The sequence below is a fragment of the Nerophis lumbriciformis genome, linkage group LG11 (assembly GCF_033978685.3).
Source record: "Nerophis lumbriciformis linkage group LG11, RoL_Nlum_v2.1, whole genome shotgun sequence".
Lineage (NCBI taxonomy): Eukaryota > Metazoa > Chordata > Actinopteri > Syngnathiformes > Syngnathidae > Nerophis > Nerophis lumbriciformis.
Genome location: NC_084558.2, coordinates 26,575,042 through 26,599,146, shown reverse-complemented (window position 1 = coordinate 26,599,146; position 24,105 = coordinate 26,575,042). Strand labels below are relative to the sequence as shown.

At 43.6% G+C, this 24,105-nt stretch overlaps 1 protein-coding gene across 6 annotated transcripts in view; it reads left to right on the top strand.

Moving 5' to 3' along the window:
• The first annotated feature begins 16,686 nt into the window (after nucleotides 1-16,686).
• The window catches only part of csmd3b (CUB and Sushi multiple domains 3b), an 877,422-nt gene continuing 870,003 nt past the window's right edge, over nucleotides 16,687-24,105 (top strand). For all 6 annotated transcript variants that reach the window (XM_061966990.2, XM_072914110.1, XM_061966991.2 and 3 more), the window contains exon 1: nucleotides 16,687-16,926. In XM_061966990.2, the coding sequence (XP_061822974.1) occupies nucleotides 16,698-16,926 (229 nt within the window). In that variant the 5' untranslated portion in view covers nucleotides 16,687-16,697. The remainder of the gene's footprint in view (nucleotides 16,927-24,105) is intronic.

Below are 24,105 nucleotides of genomic sequence, written 5' to 3'. Positions count from 1 at the left end.
CTTCAGTGGCCCCTCATTACATCACAGTTGTCTCTATTTGGCAGGAAAACAAGTAGTTGGTCTCATGAGGGATTCTGCGGAGTTTGTCCATTAAAACAGGACATTGTTTGGTGTCGAGGTGTGTTTGATGTCAAAAGTAGTTAACTGTTAAGATTTCTTTTTTCTTCTTCAGACAGTGGCTTGTTCAAACCTTCAGGAGTGATTGCAAGCATGCAAATGTCTATTTAAAGGGTCTGTTTGCAACATTTACACAGATACCTAGAGGGCAAGAACTTTCCAATGTATTTTACACAGTATATCCCGCCCTCTTAGGCCCCGTTTACACTAAGCTGGATAAGGTTATTCAGGGTAAATCACACCTAACCTTATCCGTGTCCACACACAACAATGCCACCGTTTAAGACCCCCGCGACCTAATAAGCATGCGCGGAAAATGCACACGTCAGTCATATCCAGTGTTGCTTTGTGTGCAAGTTCTTAAATGTAATTTATCTGAACAATATCCAGTGTTGTGGTATGTCAATTAACTGGAATCCAGTGTGCTGTGGGGCCCTATTGTAGTGAATCACATCTGAGCCATCATAAATGAATCACAAAAAACATTTTACATCAATCAAACTAGGGATCTAGATATCTGGTCAGGACACTCCTCACTCTTTTGCCTTCACCTTCATTGTCCATTCCTTTTTGGTGACTTTATATACTCTGGACCTAGACGTTGAGTCCGCGACATACATGGCGGACAATAACTTATACAGTCTGCTTTGCCAGTCCAAATGCATTCGCCGTTTTCCTCGACGGCCAGGTAATACAAAGCACACGCTACCTTTTTTTATCACATCCACGGGAGCTCGCATTCTCGTTGTCTCTCCTTCGACAAATGGACAAAGTTTTTCGCTAAGTACAAACCCCGTTTCCATATGAGTTGGGAAATTGTGTTGGATGTAAATACAAACGGAATACAATGATTTGCAAATCCTTTTCAACCCATATTCAGTTGAATATGCTACAAAGACAAGATATTTGATGTTCAAACTCATAAACTTTATTTTCTTTGCAAATAATAATTAACTTAGAATTTCATGGCTGCAACACGTGCCAAAGTAGTTGGGAAAGGGCATGTTCACCACTGTGTTACATGGCCTTTCCTTTTAACAACACTCAGTAAACAGTACAGTAGACACATTTTTTAAGCTTCTCAGGTGGAATTCTTTCCCATTCTTGCTTGATGTACAGCTTAAGTTGTTCAACAGTCCGGGGTCTCCGTTGTGGTATTTTAAGTTTCATAATGCGCCACACATTTTCAATGGGAGACAGGTCTGGACTACAGGCAGGCCAGGCACTCTTTTACTATGAAGCCACGTTGATGTAACACGTGGCTTGGCACTGTCTTGCTGAAATAAGCAGGGGCATCCATGGTAACGTTGCTTGGATGGCAACATATGTTGCTCCAAAACCTGTATGTACCTTTCAGCATTAATGGCGCCTTCACAGATGTGTAAGTTACCCATGTCTTGGGCACTAATACACCCCCATACCATCACAGATGCTGGCTTTTCAACTTTGCGCCTATAACAATCCTAATGGTTCTTTTCCTCTTTGGTCCGGAGGACACAACATCCACAGTTTCCAAAAACAATTTGAAATGTGAACTTGTCAGACCACAGAACACTTTTCCACTTTGTATCAGTCCATCTTAGATGAGCTCAGGCCCAGCGAAGCCGAGGGCGTTTCTGGGTGTTGTTGATAAACGGTTTTCGCCTTGCATAGGAGAGTTTTAACTTGCACTTACAGATGTAGCGACCAACTGTAGTTACTGACAGTGGGTTTCTGAAGTGTTCCTGAGCCCATGTGGTGATATCCTTTACACACTGATGTCGCTTGTTGATGCAGTACAGCCTGAGGGATCGAAGGTCACGGGCTTAGCTGCAGTGATTTCTCCAGATTCTCTGAACCCTTTGATGATATTACGGACCGTAGATGATGAAATCCCTAAATTCCTTGCAATAGCTGGTTGAGAAAGGTTTTTCTTAAACTGTTCAACAATTTGCTCATGCATTTGTTGACAAAGTGGTGACCCTCGCCCCATCCTTGTTTGTGAATGACTGAGCATTTCATGGAATCTACTTTTATACCCAATCATGGCACCCACCTGTTCCCAATTTGCCTGTTCACCTGTGGGATGTTCCAAATAAGTGTTTGATGAGCATTCCTCAACTTTATCAGTATTTATTGCCACCTCTCCCAACTTCTTTGTCACATGTTGCTGGCATCAAATTCTAAAGTTAATGATTATTTGCAAAAAAAAAAAAGTTTATCAGTTTGAACATCAAATATGTTGTCTTTGTAGCATATTCAACTGAATATGGGTTGACAATCATTTGCAAATCATTGTATTCCGTTTATATTTACATCTAACACAATTTCCCAACTCATATGGAAACGGGGTTTGTAGAAACACAGCGGACATTGGAAAGTTCTCTTGCCGTCTGAGAAGTGTTGTATCCCAAATAGCTGCACTCACTTTCTCTTAAGGTATTCATGTGTATTTTCCACAAGCGTCTGTACATGTAGAAGAATGAGAAACACGGGCATGTCTGGATGACTCGCCCCCATATTTCCAGTGGTTAGCTCGGAGCTACGAAACCGCTTTATTATGAAGCTGCCTGTGGCGCGTTCTTTCTGATGTCACTTCCTGTGTGGGTGTGGTATTTCTGGCGTCACTTCCTCTCCGAACTCACTTTGTAAACGGTCAATGAGTCCATACAAAGCTAAGTGCCGGAGATTCAAGAAATACACGGCTGACTTACCCGTGTAAAACTTTGTCCGAGGATGGGCACCTTAAACACTGGTTTAGTGTGGCTGAAACGGGGCTGAGGCTAAATAATTATTCGTTTAAGGGGTTAAATGACTTAGTGTAGACATGGCCTTAAGCTTCTCGGACGTAATGACGTACGTACGTAACACGCATGGACGCACATTAGCTATAGGTGTTAGCTCTTAATAGCAATTTCGATGGCTAGCTTTAGCTGTCATTGAATGTATATTCTGTCATAACAACATCATGACTGCAAATTGTCCGATGCTTCTCTTGGACTGGTTTTGTATGAGTGCAAACGCTCCCTGCGAGACCGTGTGAGTGGCCGCAGTAAACACCAAAGATTTTTATTACATACATTTTATAATTATGAAACATATAGAAACTTGTCAAACAAATGGTAACATATGCTGGTGCTGGTTTTTTTATTTTTATTTTTTGCTTTGAAAAATGTTGCTGTGAAGAAATTGCAAAACCACCATTAACAGATGAGTAGTGTCCAGCAAATTACTTTGAAAAAGTAATTAAATATAGTTACTTATTATCAAAGTAATTTAATTATTTAATAATTAATTCAATTACACTTTGATAAATGTAATTCATTACTCAAACAGTTATTGTGTTACTTAAAAAAGCCAAACCTTCAAATCGCATGTGGAGTTGAGAGATGTTTCATGAGAGCAGTGTGTGTACCTTTTTAAAGGTGGTGCCTGTTGCCAAGTGACGTGTGATGCCAGCGAGAGCGTGCTCAGACAGACAGCATTTGAACTTAGCTGTGTTTGTTAGCCTAGCAGCGGCAGTTTGCCGGCAATTACGGGAGATCTGTTAAATCTTTTCACTGGATTGTGTTAGCATTGATTATACTAAAGATGCATGCATTGCTGAAGAAATGAATGAACAAAAAGCGTTATCAATAATTGATGTCTCAAGATTATCAAACAAGGGAGCAGAATTGGTTGAGTACTGGTATCAATTCCCATTGATACCAGTAATTGGTACCGTCTCGATTCAAAGATACCCATCCCTAGATGGAATACCCTGATACTTTGCTCCTACTTGCTTAGACTCGCCGTAGACACTCGATCAGCTCAAAGGGGTGGGACATACTTTATCTATGGTTGTCTCCACAAACACCAATGCTCTATTTGACAGGGAATTCCATTGCCAAAGATTACGTACAAAACAAAAGCTCTGCCTCAGCTGCTGATGTGACGACTACAGAAATGTTGACATTTTTTTCAGGTTTTCTCTTTTTTAGGGCTGTGTTGTGTACTACTTAGCTGCAACCAGCAAATGTGCTCTTGCTTCAGTCTTGACAGGGTTTGCTGTCTCCAGAAACACAACATGTCTCTTGAAAGTTGAGCGACATACTGTACATACAAACGTGTTCAGAACAACAGATATGTTCTACATCAAATACATGTAGTCAGATGTGTGGCTAAAAATTGGACATGAACTCACAGTTGAGCTTTGATGGCTTCCAAATAGTTAAGGACTTTTTTTTGGAAAGTTATTGTGTTATTCTACACTGCGTATCTGCAATGATTGCAGTCAGTGCAACACCGTTATTTTGTGTTGCATATTGTGAGAGTGTGGTAAACAACTGGAAAGAGTTGTGCAGTCATGGACTTGCTGATTCCAATTCAACACTACATCAGGTTCTACTCTCATATCGTCCATATGCACAATTTCTACATTCCAGAAATTGAGAGCATTGACACCCCTCCCCTTCATCTTCATCAAATGATCGTTTTTCCACATTGGCCGGTGTAATATTGTCTGGAGATGTGAACGCCATCGGTCAAACCTTTTCTTTGTGTATGTGTGTGCGTGTGTGTGTGTGTGTGTGCGCGTGTGTGTGTGTGTGTGTGTTGCCGACAGCCTGTGGCATCTTGTTGAAAAGTCAATGACGTTGCCTCTCTTTGTGCAGTGAGCCTCTCCTCAGTGACACACACACACTTAAACAATCTGTCTCTCGACGTACCCTCCCCGCGAGCGACAACGCTTGTAAACAGGCAGCCGGGGACAAACAAACACTATCTGTTGTGTGTGTGTGTGTGTGTGTGTGTGTGTGTGTGTGTGTGTGTGTGTGTGTTTGTAAGCATAAATGTGCATGTTAACAAAATGGGAACCGCGATTCCCTTTGATTAACTCATCAGTGGGTGTTACGGGGCAGCACCTCGCTTAAAAATGATAGAAGACCGTCGGCAATAGGATTTCACGTACCTACTCCATCACGGATTAGGCCAGTTTAGTTCCGGTTCCACTGCAAAATCAGGCCACAAGGTATAGGGACATTTTGGGATTGCAACAGCAGCACCTGGCCCAAGTTCCCCATACCGCTGCCTTTTTTTGTTTGTAACTTAATTTGCTTAATGCAGAGCTGGCCTATGAACCAGTGGGCTGCCTTTTGTTGAAAAATTCTGGCCAAAGCCCAATAAGAATCATTTTATGCACTCCGGCTTGTTTTCCTGGCAATGTCTTGCATGCGTCTGTGTGCATATACTGCAGCTCGATGAGACTTAACAGAGGGCTCGAGGTAAACCACAAATTGTGTTTTATACAAGGAGAAAGCCTGTTGGTTTAAAAAGTGATCGACGATCCCAGCTATCAATAGAGCAACATAAATAAAAAATGGACCATATCTCTACATGGTGGAGGTGTACCTAATCAAATATTCAGTAGGTCTGAATTGCCTATAAAAATGTAACTTCATGGTCTTGGTGCCCTTAATAATTGTCTGCTGCTCAGTGGCCATGCCCTTTGAATGATGAGGTCCCAGACCTGTCAGCACCCTGCTGTGAACCAAGTCAAAGCCTTGCTCTTCCTGCCTTACCTTGTCCGTCGGAAATGTTTTATATTTCACACCAGTCCAGGATCCTGTCGTTCTTCATTAGCATTCAGCAGCACCCGGCAGAATCTTTGTCTCTCGTGGATTTCAAGCAAGGCTGCTGGGTGGGTGGATAAGCGGGATACATGCCGACGGTGCTCACACCTGAAGCGCATTCTCTCTGGTGTCAGGACAATTTCAAACCAACAAACGGGAGTTGGCGGTGGCATCGAGGCACCTTCCACCAGTGCTTTTTCAGTCTTTTCTGCTTTTTTGTCTCTGGGCCAATGCCTGCTAGCAGGGAGTGTTCTAGCATTTATGCCTGACATACAGTAACCCCCACTCTCAGGGAGGATCACGTCTCACCACTTTTTTACGTCAAAGCCTTTTCACCAAGGCTTTGACAACCATTTCTTAAGTGCATAAGGGATTAAAATCATCCGTACATCATTTTCGATCCATCCGTCTTCTAAACTGCTTAACTTTTTCAGAGTTGGGGTGTGGGGGGGCTGACTTGAGCCTATCCAGTTGGCTGATCAACGATCAGTTGCGGGAGGCCGGAATAGAGCAAATACCTGCAGCATTGAAGACTTAAAACTATGGGAACAACAACATGACCATCATTACATGTTACATTAGGGTGCGTTCTCACTTCTCACACGGCTGTATTTTCTCCAATTGTGCAGATACTCTGTAACTTGACTCTCGCCAGATCCTAGTAGTTCGCTGAGCTCCACACAAGAATCTGGGACTTCTCAATAGGAGATGTATTTCAGAAGACCGGGCCTTGTAGAAAAATCATTGTATGTGATTGGATAAACCACTTGTCCGTTATCTTGAATGACGTGCTACTTCAACCACTCACATCGAAATCAACCTGTGACGCTGGGAAATCCAAAACAGAACAGCCGACATATTGGATAACGACAGACCGAACAGTTCTCTGTTCATCTTTTAAAGAATTAATATTCGATAGATTCGACAAGACAGTTGCAATAGCAGAATCAATGTCATCACATGACGCCTCGCTGCGTGCCGCCATTGTTGTTTGAATCAAACAGCCGCTTCTATGAAATCCCATCCGGCGATCCTGATTGTTTCTATATTTTTTGCTATCTTGAAGGAGTTTGCATTGCCATCGAGCCCAGACCCTTGTAGTTTACTCAGCGAACTACAAGGATCTGGCGAGAGTCCGATTAGATATTCTGGGTCATTGTGAACATAGTAACTAAACACAGGTGGATCAAATCATTCGGTCCGAGACAATCGAGCAGAGGCAGTCCCGGAGTTTCTGTTGTTGTCTAAAAACAGTCTGTTCTTGATTCTCTCCAAGTGACAAATGGACCAATCAGGTACGACAGACAACATAACAACATAATGTTGACGTAACGACAGTTCATAAAGTGGTGTCTGCGTCAAGGCAATCCCCTCCAAACACTACGGTGTCACCTGACATGCACCTTCAAACAAAAGTAACCTCACTTGGACCAGTACTGACCATAGAGGCTGATATTGGTTGGGTTTTAATACCTAATTCCAGTGTATGCGCACAGCGTTGTGGTGACTATGCAGAACGGGCCTTCATATTGCTAGCTTGAGCTTGGCATCCTGCAACATCTTCTTAAAAGGCAATTGTCCCTATCATTATTCACGTTGTCAACAATTATTTTTGTTTTGTGTTGTGTTTATTAGCTACTAAAGGCTTGTATACACAAATATCTGTTAGAGGCTCCACACATAAAGGAATTAAGCAGTTTTAATCTTCATGACTATGGTGTGTTAATATAATATCAACAGAGAACAGCACACACATAACAATTATCTCCCACCACCCAGCCCTCTAGTCCTTCAAGCCCGAAATATTGCCTGAGCAAATGTGATCTAACAAAATTGAAGCAGAAGGAGCATGGCAACTAACCACCGTAGCAACGATTGGAAAACATGTGTAATGTGGAAAAGGACATACGAGAAGGTGGAATGATGGTGATTTTAGGATCATTTTTTAAACAAAAATACCAATTGGAAATATTTTTGGATTGTTGATCCGACAAATTCACACATCTCAGATCACAAACAGTCGTAGAAGACGTAGGATAATCGGGCGTTTTCTGTCTTTGTGTAACTGAACACAATTCAAAGGATGTAAAACTGTTAAGGATATAAACAAATACATGTTACAGGGTTCTTCAACATTTTATAGGGGACGGCGTGGCGAAGTTGGTAGAGTGGCCGTGCCAGCAATCGGAGGGTTGCTGCTTACTGGGGTTCAATCCCCATCTTCTACCATCCTAGTCACGTCCGTTGTGTCCTTGGGCAAGACACTTCACCCCTTGCTCCTGATGGCTTCTGGTTAGCGCCTTGCATGGCAGCTTCCGCCATCAGTGTGTGAATGTGTGTGTGAATGGGTAAATGTGGAAATACTGTCAAAGCGCTTTGAGTACCTTGAAGGTAGAAAAGCGCTATACAAGTATAACCCATTTATCATTTATAGGCCAAGGACCCCCAAACTGATAGCGTGATGACCCCCTTATCATGTCTTGTATTAAACTGATCCTAAAAGTATGTCTATTAAAAAAAAAAAAAGAAAAGTTAAATCAACCAAAAATTCCATGGCCGCCCTGCATTACCCAGGGGTTGTAGACCACCTGTTGGAGACCTATGTTCTTTGGTGGTTCCTCAGCACTACAAATCATATTTGACTTAAATGAAGGCTAAAAACTCCTATTGAGTTCACATACCGTATTTTTCGGACTATAAGTCGCAGTTTTTTTCATAGTTTGGCTGGGCTCCAGTGCGACTTATATATGTTTTTTTCCTTCTTTATTATGCATTTTCGGCAGGTGCGACTTATACTCCGGTGCGACTTATACTCCGAAAAATACGGTATTTCTACACATTTGATGCAATAATGCAGGATAACCACTCCATCATGTTTAAATTTTGAACAATGCTCTTTACATGTGCTTTAAATGTGTTAATCCTATACATGCTACAGCCCCAAATCCTCCACCATTTATGGCCATTCTCTCTCCCTCAGTTTGCTTCTATCCTCTTTCTTTTAATTGCCTCCCTACCTCTTCCCTCTCCTCGTCTCATCGTATATTCTTCACCCAAGCTCGCTGTACATCTCCAACCTCCCGCCAATCCCCTTTAGCTCTCCGAGCGTCCCCTCGCTCTCCTACCGTCTTCTTCTCTCTCTTTCTCTTTCTCTCTCTTTCTCTCTCCCCCAGGAGGTGAACCTCACACATGGCTTATTGATTTCTCAAAGCAGGAACAGGCAGACGCTACAGCTCGAAAAGGGCTGGAAAATCTTTACACTCGGAAGGCTTTGGAGAAAACACGTATAGGTGCTTGTGTAGGCGAAATTCTTTACTTGTATGTAGATCCCCTCCCAAAGAGCTAAGAATGGGGGAGGATAGAGACGGAGGCAGACAGGCAGGCATGCAGGGTGGAGGGAGGTGCGCCTGTAGATGGCGGAAGAGAGCTACCAGAGCACGCTCGCGCGCACACACAAGTTCACACACACTTCCATCCATTAACACTCACACATTGGTCTGTGTTGCTGCTATACCAGCTTGGATATCCCAGCCACTAGATTAGATTCTCATTGGTTTCATGTCAGTGTTCAGCACACAAGCATTGATTATACTAAAGATGCATGCATTGCTGAAGAAATGAATGAGCAAAAAGCGTTATCAATAATTTATGTCTCAAGATTATCAAACAAGGGAGCAGAATTGGTTGTTCACGTGATTGGTTTAAGCAATGAAGCCTGCACATTCCCATTCTGTATCTCCATCTAGCTATAAAAAAAATGTTTGATTGATTAAAAAAAAATAGAAAAAGACAAGCTGTGTCAACCTCAACCGTTTGGCCTCAAGACCAAGAAAGGCATCATCATCATCTCAAGTCTGTATACTTTGAAAGAGCAAACCACACGCCGTGTAACGGATGGTTGGAGATGGATTCTGATGCGACGGCCGCCGCCTCCTACTCCGACTCAGAGGGGAGAAATTCAAAATTGATGTTCGCAAACAGATAGATACCAAAACAAAACACTTATAGTATTAGGTAAAAATCAGTCAAAGAGTCACAGCTTGGAAGACTTTTGTAAATGAGTTTATGGAAGAGGCTGACTGTTTTAGCAGAATTGTGCCTTCAAAAAGCTATGCTTGGATTAGTTTGGTGTGGCGTCCTCTACAGTGGACAACTATTTTGATTGATTTTATTTAGTTTTTCTCGAAATTTGTAACGATTTGTAACACCAAAAGCAAATGTCCACTGCAGAGTGAGCTGGTTCTCAGCAAGTTCAAGGTGTGTTATATTCTACTTCATTTTACCTTCATTTATCAACCTTCTTGGTTTTTCACTGGTTAACATGAATTTGCAAAACTGATCAAATAAAATCAACTTTTTTTTTTTTTTTTTTTTTGATATTTGTTGTATCATTTCCCTTAGTTCAATACAAACATTATTGATGATGTTATGTTATATTTCTACGAACAAACTGAGGGGAGATGAATGGAAGAATCGATGAAGCTTCAGTGCACACCTTTTTTGAAATACTAGGCCATTTGTAGGCCTAACCTTCTGAGAACTAATGTATTCTACAGTGGACATTTGTGTTTTGCATGACAAGGCTACTTATTTTTTTCTGAAACGTGTAACTCGGACACAAGACACACTAACACTTTTCCATTGCAGAGGACACTGGTTCTCAGGAAGTTAAACACGATATATTACAATTAGGGCTGTCAAACAATTAAAATATTTAATCGTGATTAATCACATTGTTGATAGTTAACTCAAAATTAATCGTGATTAATTGCAGAAAGATATAATTTTTCGTCATTACCAAGTGTACCTTAGACAGATAATTTTTAAGTTTTTAATTCCATGACTGGACGATTATTTTTCTTCAATTAAATGTTTTTAAACATTATGCTTTTTGAAACAGCTCAACACGAAAAGGATATAAACACGTTTTTAAAGACAATTCAGGTAAAAATACCTACAGTGTGTTGGTGCCCTGCCAGAATTCCTATTTTGTAGGAATACAGAATTTGTATTCCTGCTTTAGGAGCACTTGCACTTAGAGGAGAGGAGGTACACCTTCATGTTTAGATAGTAGTTCCACGCATTAATAACACCAAATGTGCATTGTTACGATCATGCTTTGATTGTCTAAGACAGACCTGGGCAAATTAAAGGCCCGGGGGCCGGATGTGGCCCGCCAGACATTCCCAAATAATTTTTTTAGATCTTTAAGATGGAAATTGTAGTTGCCACTATGATGTGCAGTGATGTTTTCTAATGACCGTAAGTCTTGAACTATACAAAGTATTTCAGTGGTTGGAATCTGTGCTTTTGCATTATATACTAGTTACTATGGTAATCTAATTAGTTACTATGGTAATCTAAGTCACAGCAGCTCAGACGAGGCACCAAGCTGTGTGGGCGGGGAGCGTTTCCACAAAGTGTTTCCAGAGCGGCCAGCCTGAAATGCGGGTGTCAGGGACAGACGAAGAAGGAGATTTTTACAACAAAGTTCTAAAGCTTAGGGATGTATCAGATATATCAAGATTGTAGGTGGGTTTTTTGGTTGTTGTTTTTTTACCATTCGCGTTCATATTTCGTTGTGTTTGTTGCATTTTGTTTGTGTTTTGCTTGATTGTAAAATATTCCGATCGAGAGGGGGTGTGACATTCATATGTTGTCAATATTCAGTGTTTTATCATTCATAGTTAGTATTCATAGTTTATTTTCATGTACATTCTCGGTGTCTCATTTAGTAAACACATGTAAAATTAAATTCCGTTTTTTAAGGCGGTCTGTCATAAAGTTTTTAGCATTCAATCAGGCATTATTGTGAAGTTTTGTATTGGTGTTCCTAAAAATCAGATATACCGGCCCCCAGACACATGATTTTCTCTAGGCCTGGTCTAAGATGTTAGGTGATCATTTTTCTACATGAATAAATGTTTCTGATATTCTATACTTTACAAACTGTACAAGTTAGAAGTAGTAGTGGTTAATTTTACTAGTTAACTTTGACAGCCTTAATTACAATATTTGATGACATATTCCTTCATTTTGCCATAATTCATTACCCTTTCATCTTCATCTTGGTTTCTCACTAGATACCTAGATTATGCAAACATGCTCCAATTATATTCAAGATTTTTTTAAATAATTGATTTTTTTAAATTCATTAAAATCATTGAGGATGTTATGTTATAGTATGTTTTCATCGCTGATAAGATTTTGCCAACAAAAAACAAATCTATTGATTTCTATGACCGAATTGAAGGGTGGTGCATGGGGAAAAAAACCCTAATAAAACTTTAGTTTTATCAGGTTTTTTTCTGTTTATTGGTCACTTTTATGTTTCATCTTGGTTTCTCACTGGTTAACAGGATTTTGCAAATGCAGCGTAACAATGCGAATTTGCCCAAAGGATGCCAACAATTTTTTTCAGATAGTTTTCACCTCTATCCTTAATTTGTTATAATCATTGAGGATGTTATGATGTATGTTTTCATTGTTGATAGAATTACCCATAAACATGCTCAAACTTTCCTTCAAATCTAGTCGAGGGGCGGGGTCATGGGAAAAAAACAGCGATAACATTTTTGGCATTTCTGGACAAACTTTTTTGAAATGTTAGGCCTGCTGAAAACAGCCTTTCTCTACAGTGGGCATTCGTGGGGGGTTTTGCATAACAGGGCTTAATGTTTTTTCCGAAATATGTAACTGTGACAAAGGAAACAACCACTACAGAGCACACTGGTTCTCAGAAGGTTAAACACAAGACGTTACAATATTTGATGACATATTCATAAATGTTCCCCTAAGTAATCACACTTATGTTTCATCTCCATCTTGGTTTCTCACTAGTTAACAATATTATTCAAATGGAAATCTGCTGATAAAACCTCCATCCATCTTCTTCCGCTTATCCAAGGTTGGGTAACGGGGGCAGCAGCCTAAGCAGGGAAGCCCAGACTTCCCTCTCCCCAGCCACTTCGTCCAGCTCCAGCCGGGGGATCCTGAGGTGTTCCCAGCCCAGCCAGGAAACTTCCTTCTGGTCTCCTACCGTGCCCTAAATACCTCCTGAGGGAGGCGTTTGGGTGGCATCCTGACCAGATGCCCGAACCACCTCATCTGGCTCCTCTCAATGTGGAGGAGCAGCGGCTCTACTCTGAGCTCCTCCCGGATGACAGAGCTTCTCACACTATCTCTAAGTGAGAGCCCCACCACCCAGCAGAGGAAACTAATGTTGGCCGCTTGTACCCGTGATCTTGTCCTTTCGGTCATAACCCAAAACTCATGACCATAGGTGAAGAAGGGAACGTAAAACGACCGGTAAATTGAGAGCTTTGTCTTCCGGTTCAGCTCCTTCTTCACCACAACACATCGATACAGAGTCCGCATTACTGAAGACGCCACACCGATCAGTCTGTCGATCTCACGATCCACTCTTCCCTCGCTCGTGAACAAGACTCCGAAGTACTTTGAACTCCTCCACATGGGGTAAGATCTCCTCCCCAACCCGGAGATTGCACTCCACCCTTTTCCAGACTCGGACTTGGAGGTGCTGATTCTCATCCCAGTCGCTTCACACTCTGTTGCGAACCGATCCAGAGAGAGCTGAAGATCCTGACCAGATGAAGCCATCAGGACCACATCGTCTGCCAAAAGCAGAGACCTAATCCTGCAGCCACCAAACCGGATCCCCTCAACACCCTGACTGCGCCTAGAAATGATGTCCATAAAACATGAACAGAATCGTTGACAAAGGGGAGCCTTGGCGAAGACCAACCCTCATTGGAAACGGGTCCGACTTTCTGCCGGCAATGCAGACCAAGCTCTGACACTGATCATACAGGGAGCGGACCGCCACAACCAGACAGTCCGGTACTCTGAGCACTCTCCACAGGACGTCCCAAATGACACGGTCGAATGCCTTCTCCAAGTCCATAAAGCACATGTAGACCGGTTGGGCAAACTCCTATGCACCCTCCAAGACTCTGCCGAGAGTATAGAGCTGGTCCACAGTTCCACGACCAGGACGACCACCACACTGTTCCTCCTGAATCCGAAGTTCGACTATCCGACGTAGCCTCCTCTACAGTACATCTGAATAGACCTTACCGGGAAGGCTGAAGAGTGTGATCCCACGATAGTTGGAACACACCCTCCGGTTTCCCTTCTTAAAGAGAGGAACCACCACCCCGTTCAGCCAATCCAGAGGTGCCGCCCCCCGATGTCCACACGGTGTTGACAGTGCACTACTTCCCCTTCCTGAGGCGGCGGATGGAGGTCCAGGATCGCTTCAAAGTCCTCCGGAAGTCGTTTTCCATGGCTTCCCCGCACTCCTCCCATGTCCGAGATTTTGCGTCTGCGACCGCTGAAGCTGCACCTGTCGGTACCTGTCCGCTGCCTTCTGGAATCCTATATATATATGGACACCCTTATGTTTGAACATGGTGTTTGTTATGGACAATCCGTGACGAGCACAAAAGTCCAATAACAAAACACCACTCGTATTCAGATCTGGGCGGAAATTTTCCCAATCACACCTCAAGGTATCACTGTCGTTGCCAATATGAGCGTTGAAGTCCCCCAGTAGAACAAGGGAATCACCCTGGGGAGCACTCTCAAGTACTCCCTCGAGCGAATTCAAAAAGGGTGGGTACTCTGAGCTGCTGTTTGGTGCTTAAGCACAAACAACAGTCAGGGCCCGTCTCCCCACCCGAAGGCGGAGGGAAGCTACCCTCTTGTCCACTGGGTTGAACTCCAACGTGCAGGCTTTGACCCGGGGAAAACAAGTATTGCCACCTGAGCCCGTCGCCTCCCACTGCGTGCAACACCAAAGTGGAAGAGAGTCCAGCCCCTCTCGAGAGAACTGGTTTTCCAGAGCCCTTGCTGTGCGTCGAAGTGAGTCTGACTATATCTCGCCGGAACTTCTCCACTTCGCGCACTAGCTCAGGCTCCTTTCACCCCAGCAACGTAACGTTCCAAGTCCCAAGAACTAGCTTATGCAGCTGATGATTGAACCGCCAAGTGCCCTGCCTTCGGCTTCTGCCCAGCTAACATTGCACCCGACCTCTATGGTTCTCTCATGAGTGGTGAGCCCATTGGAGGGGGTACCTACGGTGCCTCTTCTGGCTGTGCCCGGCCGGGCCCCATGGGTACAGGCTCGGCCACCAGCGCTCGCCATTGTGCCTGGCTCCAGAGGGTGACCCGCGTCCAGGCGAGGGAAATCTTGGTTCTTGTTCTTTCATTTCCATAAAGGTCTTCGAGCTGCTCTTTGTCTGATCCCTCACCTAGGACCTGTTTGTCTTGGGAGACCCTACCAGGGGGCATAGAAGTCCCCGGGACAACTTAGCTCCTAAGATCATTGGGACATGCAAACTCCTCTACCACGTTAAGGTTAGCAGCTCAGAGAAGGCTGATATACATATTTTTTTACCCCCCATAGTTTTTGTAATTTCCTTTAATCCGTTACAAACACTGAGGATTTTACATTATATTAATTTCAGAATGGGGAGATTATGTGGTTGCTGTGCAGATTTTACGTACAGTAACAAAAGTAAAACATAATGAAAAATGATAAATTAGTAATGTTATATGTTTTCATCGCTGATAGAATTATGCAAAAAAAATGCTCAACCCATTCCTACAAAATTAGTCGAGGGACGTGGAAAAAAAACTGATAAGATCTTAACTTTTACGACATTTTAGGCTATTTTTTGGCATATCGGCCTGAGAACCTGCGTCCTCTACTGTGGAAAATTGTTTTTTGCACTACAGATTTATTTTTTGTCTGACAAAAGAACCACATGTCCACTGCACAGCATGCTGGTGCAGGTTGATAATCCACCACTAACTGACAGAATGTTTGTCTTCATCGCTACTCGTTAGCAGGATTGTGCAAAAACTGCTTACCTGGTTATTACAAACTCAATGATTTCATTTTGGTGCGATAATTTGTCATTATATCATCATTAATCAATGTGGTGTTGTGTTATTCTTGCAAATTTGCAGGATTACGCAAAAATATCTCAGCAGATTTCTACGAACATTGAATAATATTTCAAGGGAAAAGACTTGATAACATAAGCGTCCCTTTGGCTTTTAAGGGAAAAACGCAGTATTTTGATGAATCGGTGAACTGTGAACTGTTTATGTATTGCAGCAAGGCGTCTACAGCCAATTCTCTGACCATCAGTCCCACCCACCTACGCTCGTTGCTGAGGAGCTCAATTTCCCACCAACTCCCAAACTCCTCCTCGCTATTTGTCTTCATTCCAAGAGACGAGGAGGCAAGCGACATCCACGCACGCGACTGTTTCTCCATCTCCATCACTCGGGAATGTGCTTTTTTCTTTTTTCTTCTTTTTTGGCTGTGACTCGCGCCCGCGTGACTCCTAGCGTGGGGGCTTCCGAGGAGCACTGAAGGCATCATCTCGCACCAGTCAGAGAGTCCGCCAACCAGGCTCACTCGCAGGAGGAGGCGGAGAAGAATGGAGGTGGCTCACATCTCTGCTTTCTGACCCGTGGGATTTTGGATTTGATTAGACCACGTGATGAAGATGCGATTCTTTATTTCTTGACACGCAGCAAAAGGAAGAGTGAGGACAGGCTTAGCCGGATCAGAATGCAACAATTCCCGCATCTGCACTTGAGACGTGACAAGGAGTAGAGGAGGCTTTGAGGAGGGGGTTCAATTACAGAAAAAAGGGGGATACCATAAAGATGCATCTCGGAGGAAAATATGTGGATTTGACGCGCCAACTCTTTTGCACATTTGCGCATCGACACTGATGGCCCATTTAAAAGTCACTACTTCTCTGACGGTGGAGCGCCATATGACGGATTTATTCAGTCTATGGTAGGAGGAAAAGGAGGAAGGAGAAAACTCAAGCGCGCACCCCCCCATCCTCTCTCCTCCCCTATCTCTCTCCATCTATCCCTACCCTTCCCATTCCCACTCCCCTCCTCCCCTTCCTTCCTTCCTTCCCCGTGTTCTGGATGTGAAGCAGCATGCGGGAGAGCTCAGAGGGCTCGCGCTCGCCTCACCGCGGAGGATGCGCCAGCAGTAGTTTGGCACGACGCAGCACGGAACGCCGTTTAACGCAAGGAGGAGGAGAAGGCGGCGGAGGAGACGGACGGAGGAGACTGCACGCGAGCATGCGGGACGGAGGGATGACGGCTGCCGCACGCTGTCTCCTGTGGAGTGTCGTCCTCGGCTGCATCTGCACACACGCGCAAGGTAGGGGGAGATCGGATGCGTGCACGGGGGGGGGGAGTCAGGGTCAAGGCACTGGTTGCCACTGGTGTGTGCGTGGATGTATGCTAAAAGGGAATTGGAACGGAGAGGGGATTGAACCTCCTCTTCTTCTCCATCCCGCGCCTCCTCAATACAGCCATTGAGCCGGCAGCCAATAAATATTCTTGCGGTAGCTCCCGGGCTGTGGTGGCGTGAACGTGAGCTGTTTATTAGAGTTAGTAGTGTTTGTTGCAATCATCTCCTGTCTGTCCTTATGCAGCATTTTTTCTCCTCAAGACAAGCCTACATTTGTTATGTAATGATGAAGGTGCCCCCCCCCCAACACACACACAAACGCACACACACACACTTTGTGTCTGCCCTCCATGTCCCCCTTTTTTTTGCTGCTTCTCTCCCAGCGGACTGGAATGTTGAAATATTCACCGTGAAGCACCCTCCCTCACACCCGTCGCCGCTTTTTCCTTTCCCGCACACATTTCTCTCAAGCTAACCGGAGGAAGGGGACCGGCTCCAAGTCCCGACTTTGGGAACTTGCCAATAGCGGGCGAAAGTGAAGAAGGGGAGGAGCTTGTACAGGAAGTGGTAGCTAAAGGCTCGACGCCGATCGAGCGGCATTTGTCTCTGTCATGGCTAAGAGTATGAGGCGACGCCGTGAAGCCAAAAAAACCCAAAGGTGGATCAATGAAAAAGCTGCTTGGAAATGTTTAGGATATGTTTGCTTCTTACATGTTATATTATCTTATGTGAGCTTGTTTGTAGCACTTGACGTGAAATCCCATCTTGGAGGTGCTGAAAAAGCACTTAAATCAGAGGTCTCAAATTCAATTACCTGGGAGACCGAGTCTGGGTGATAGAAACTGGCTTTGAAGTATTCTCTTTGGTGGTTCTTAACCTTGTTGGAGGTACCGAATCCCAGTCTTGTATGCGCATTCACCGAATCCTTCTTAGTGAAAAATAAAATGTGGGTTTTTTTTCAAATTCAAGACAACGTTATGTTTTTTTTTTACTGGTGCACAAAATGAACCGTGCATGAACATCACCTTGTTCAAAGAACAAAACCAACGCAGTGCATGAACTCACAACAAATTGCGCACCTGCAAATCCGATGGAAAATTAGAGGGAACATTGTTTGGGGGTATCCATAATACGCCGATAGGGAGAAGTTTTTATTTACACAATGAGTCTGGTGTGTCTTGACCTCCGCGGTCCGCTCCCTGAGGTCGACTCACCGAACCCCTAGGGTTCGATCGAACCCAGGTTAAGAACCTCTGCTTTGGAATGATGTTTTATCACCTGACTAAATTTGATAATGTATAGGCTTTGAGTCATTAAAAATGTAAAATTGTACGTACAAATTGGTGGCACAGGGATCAGTGTGTGTGCCTCACAATACGAATGTCCTGGGTTCGATCCTGGGCTCGGGGTCTTTCTGTGTAGAGTTTGCATGTTCTCCCCGTGACTGCGTGGGTTCCTTCCGGGTACTCCGGTTTCTTCCCACCTGGGGATAGGTTGATTGGCAACACTAAATTGGTCCTAGTGTGTGAATGTGAGTGTGAATGTTGTCTGTGTTGGTTGGCCCTGCGATGAGGTGGCGACTTGTCCAGGGTGTACCCCGCCTATACCGCCCAAATGCAACTGAAATAGGCTCCAGCACCCCCTGTGACCCCGAAAGGGACAAGCGGTAGAAAATGGATGTACAAATTGAATATTTTGAACAGGAGATGTTCAGAGACACCTCAGCTTGCTTACAGGAAGTTGCTCTTTGTGTTGCCCAAAGTGTGTTTGCAAGTTTTGTGTTTGCAGCATTGTTGTACTTTGTGTTTAGTAGGATTCAAGATTGCAATATTATTATGATTTTGCGAGCCAGAGTTACACTGTACTATCAAAATTAAGTAGAGGGCCACAAAACCTGGGCCAAGTTTGAGACCCCTAACTTAAGTCTCACCTTGGACAAACTTTATCACCTCTGGAAACATCTACCGCCCCGCCCTCCAGCCCCGGGAATTGTATTTTATTGATTAAAACAGGATTCCCTAATTTGCAACCTCTCGTGTCGTGTGGATCATGGCCCTCACGTGTTTCAATCGAAGCCGTAGAAAAAAAAAGGGTGGGGTGTGGGGTGTGGACCCGAGGGCACATTCAAATTGATGAATAAAATGTCAAAGGTAAATAGAAAAGTTTGGGCCAAAGCAGCCAAGCAAACAAAACCTATTAAAACCCCCAAAGAAAGAAAAGGTAAATAATGAAACACTTTTGATACCTGGTGACATTTGGCTGACATTTTGGCAACCGTGGTTTAAAAGTGGAAAACAAAAAGACGTGGAGTTGCATGTCAGTTCAAAACTACAGGATCCATGTTCAAAGCTTCAGGATAATATGAAGAAAGTGAAAGCAAAGTATTCCCTAGTATCACCGCCAAACTTTGTGGAATACTTCCTTGGCCTTCGCCCCACCCCTCCACGAAGTATTTTGGAAATCTGTCATGTAGATTTTGTGTAATCCTCTCACCGACAAACTATCAGTTTGAATACCCCTCAATCTTTAATTTTCTTTCCTTTGCCCTGCCTAGCCGCAAAGTTTTGTGGAAATCTGTAATATACATAATAATAAATGGATGGAAATAGAAATAGACTGAGTTAAAAACGTCCTTTGAGGTAGTGCAGAATAAAAGTAGAAAATATCGGAACAGGAAACGTTTCTTCGGATCGCCAACAAACTTAAATTCTTCTTCCTTGCCGTTTTCCGCACCCCACCATAACATTTAGTTATCATATATTTTGTGTATTTCTGGTCACTAACAAACTAGCAGCATTGATAACACATTTTAATTTCTAATGCTACTGAGTTATGTAAAGTATCGTAACACGGTTTCTTCTAATCTATCAACATTTGTAAGTTTCTTCCTCGGCTTTTTGGTCCCCCCTTCCACATAATTATGTAGTGATGAGTATTTTTTCTGTAATCCTGCGAACAAGCTAACATTGACAAACCACTTTATTGCCAAAGGTAATGGAGGAAGTTCAAATCGATCGTAACGTTGCACGGTATTATTTATATAATGTTTTTTTTGTGACCCATCTCTCTGCAAAGTTTCAGATAAGTGTTACATGCTTTTTGCTGAATCTTACTCGCTAACAAGCTAGCGGTGGGGAAAATTTAATTGGATGGTTGGTGGTAAACGGATGGAGGAAAACACAACATCCCACAAGAGTGAACAAATCACCGCTCGTTCCCCTGTGAACCACAGCGTTCTGAATACTGTGAATTCCAGACTATAAGCCGCTACTTTTTCACCTACGCATTGAACCCTGTGGCTTATAAAACGGTGTGGCTGATATATGGATTTTTCTTCGCTAACAGCCATGTTTTTTTAATTTTACAAATAGTTTTAAAATTAAACAGACACTGAAAAGGTGTGTTATTGTTTGTGCAATTGTGCCATCTCTTGTACAAATTTGCTCATTGCAGGTGCTGCGGGGTGAACATCTACAGCATTTCCTTTTTTAGTGCTTTCAACCGGAAGTACAAGTGCTGTTTTGTCTTCTAGCCATCCATAGCAATGCTACTCTTATGGATTCTTTATTCATCACTCCAAGCAACGTTTGTAAGTTTTACAATAGAACTAAAACAATTCATACTTATAAACTGTATATGTAGGAGTGTTTATACGCATATTTGTACGTGCTATTGTAATGTAATCAAGTTAGTCAATCAATCAATCAAAGTTGACTTATATTGCCCTTAATCACAAATGTCTTAAAGGGCTGCACAAAACACAACGACATCCTCGGCTCAGATGCCACATCAGGGCAAGAAAAAACTCAACCCAATGGGAACAACGAGAAACCTCGGAAGGGACCACAGATATGGGGACCCCCGGGTGATCGGTGCAATAGGTGCCGAGTGTATACAGTTAATAATGTGAGAGTCCAGTTCATAGTGGGGCCAGCAGGGGATCCTCTTGCATGTAGACACGTCGGGACGCAGACACGTCGGGACGCAGATACGTCACCGACTTCACGTGCTGGTGTCGTTAGCATTAGCTAACATGCTAACACGTTTACGACTCTCTGTGTTAATATTATAAATTTCTAATGGCATTCTGTTTGTTTTGTTTCAGTTTCATAAATCCACCATAACGTTACCGTCTGTTTAGCTGATTGTAAAGGTAGCTTCCGCAGCTAGTGGGTCCATGACGATGACTTCTGTTTTGTTTGATCAGCCGTTTTACTGCTATATAAATACACATCTACAAAATCGTTGAGTAAATAGCTTATTTCACAGTGTATATATCTGCGGCTTATAGTCCGGTGCAGCTTATTTATGGATATTTTTTAATTCTATAATTTAGTGGGTGCAGCTTGTATACCGGTGCACTCTATAGTGGTGTCCTGGGCATGACGTTAAAGTGCATCCGGCAGTGGAGGCTCCTCAATGGGGTCTTGGGCATACTTGCCAACCCTCCCGATTTTTCCGGGAGACTCCCAAATTTCAGTGCCCCTCCCGAAAATCTCCCGGGGCAACCATTCTCCCGATTTTCACCCGGACAACAATATTGAGGGTGTGCCGTGATGGCTCTGCCTTTAGCGTCCTCTACAACCTGCCGTCGCGTCCGCTTTTAATCCATACAAACAGCGTGCCGGCCCTGTCACATGTTGTCTGCGGCTTCTACAGACACACGTACGTAACTGCAAGACATACTTGATCAACAGCCATACAGGTCACACTGAGGGTGGCCGTATAAACAACTTTAACACTGTTACAAATATGCGCCACACTGTGAACCCACACCAAACAAGAATGACAAACACATTTCGGGAGAACATCCGCACCGTAACACAACATAAAGACAACAGAACAAATACCCGGAATCCCTTGCAGCCCTAACTCTTCCGGGCTACGATATATATACCGCCGATGAGTCTGAAAAAACAGTACGTTTAAAGTTTCTAAGTAGTTGGCGTCATTTAAAACGAAACACAGTTGCACAACATATTTGCGCAGGGAGACAACCCACACACATTTTTCATCGTCTACAAGCAATCTGTGTTTTCTCAGCTCGTCCTTTGCACCCGAAGGGCAGCTGAACACACCGCTTTCTTCGTAATCATCGATGTGGTATACCCGCCGTCAGAGTAGTCTCCAACACGTGACTGAGCAATTAACCCGGGGGCTGAAAATAAGTAATTCCATTCATATTGATGAGGCGTGGAAATGCAGCACTTTGTTCTTTTGCCACGTGGGCCCGATTGAAATGTATCCGTCATCCCTGGGTAGTAATTGAACGCGGGTCGTCAGTGTTAAATTGGACAGGCTGTCAGGCGTTGTGAAGTGCTATTCCACGCCGCCTTTTACAACCCATCGCCGGATATCAGAGATTGATCGGTGCCGCGCATTGCTGCAGCGATGCTGATTATAAGTCATTGATTGATGTCGTCCATTAGCGTGCCGCTGCTAATCATTTACCTTTTTATTGGTTCGGAGTTTAGTGTCCGGGTAATAACTTTGGTCAGCGATGGATTGATATCCGCTGGGAACTGATGGCTTATTAGCATGCTCGGAGACGGCAAAACACAATGATACTTCCTGTGTTCGCACAGTTGGCATGAGCGCCACCGCGACACGTACACTCCAGCACTCGCTTAATCCTGTGGCTTATGGCTGCTTTCTCAGAGAGGCAGATCATATACTGTAAATACTGACGCTGTGCAGAGAAGGGAATTTGGGAGATAGTGAGGCAGCGTGCCTGAGGAGGGCTGCGTAATATCCTATGAATGTAGCAGCAGCATGATATTAACAAACGCTCCAAGGCTCTTGTGCTGGATACTCAAGAGGGGACACTTTTTCTCATCAGGGACCCTCTCAGTTAAGTCCTCCGAGGGCCGTACGCAACTGATGAAAAAATAGCGCACTAAAACCACAGTTCTATAAAGTTTTATTGCAGTTTTTACGTCACTGAACTAACACCGCTATTCTGCAACGGTTTATAGTCACTTATGTGTAATACAACGATCTAACACCACAATTTGGCAACATTTTAGTCATTTTTGTGTAATACAACAACAGAACAGCAATATTCCACAACATTATAGTCATTTGTGTGTAATAAAACAATTTACCACCACTTTTCTTCAACATTTTAAAGTCGTTTTTTTGTAATACAACAATTTAAAGGCCTACTGAAATGCGATTTTCTTATTTAAACGGGGATAGCAGGTCCATTCTATGTGTCATACTTGATCATTTCGCGATATTGCCATATTTTTGCTGAAAGGATTTAGTTGAGAACACCGACGATAAAGTTCGCAACTTTTGGTCGCTGATAAAAAAGCCTTGCCTGTACCGGAAGTAGCAGACGATATACGCGTGACATCACAGGTTGTGGAGCTCCTCACATCCGCACGTTGTTTACAATCATGGCCACCAGCAGCGAGAGCGATTCGGACCGAGAAAGCAACGATTTCCTCATTAATTTGAGCGAGGATGAAAGATTTGTGGATGAGGAAAGTGAGAGTGAAGGACTAGAGGGCAGTGGGAGCGATTCAGATAGGGAAGATGCTGTGAGAGGCGGGTGGGACCTGATATTCAGCTGGGAATGACTAAAACAGTAAATAAACACAAGACATATATATACTCTATTAGCCACAACACAACCAGGCTTATATTTAATATGCCACAAATTAATCCCGCAAAACAAACACCTCCCCCCTCCCGTCCATATAACCCGCCAATACAACTCAAACACCTGCACAACACACTCAATCCCACAGCCCAAAGTACCGTTCACCTCCCCAAACTTCATACAGCACATATGTTTCCCCAAAGTCCCCAAAGTTACGTACGTGACATGCACATAGCAGCATGCACGTACGGACAAGCGATCAAATATTTGGAAGCCGCAGCTGCATGCGTACTCACGGTACCGCGTCTGCATATCCAACTCAAAGTCCTCCTGGTAAGAGTCTCTGTTATCCCAGTTCTCCACAGGCCAATAGTAAAGCTTGACTGTCATCTTTCGGGAATGTAAACAATGAAACACCGGCTGTGTTATCCGGCACAACAGTCAGGGGGTGCATTCTACGGCGGGGGTGCGTTATCCGGCACAACACCTGCCGCAATACACCGCTTCCCACCTACAGCTTTCTTCTTTGCTGTCTCCAT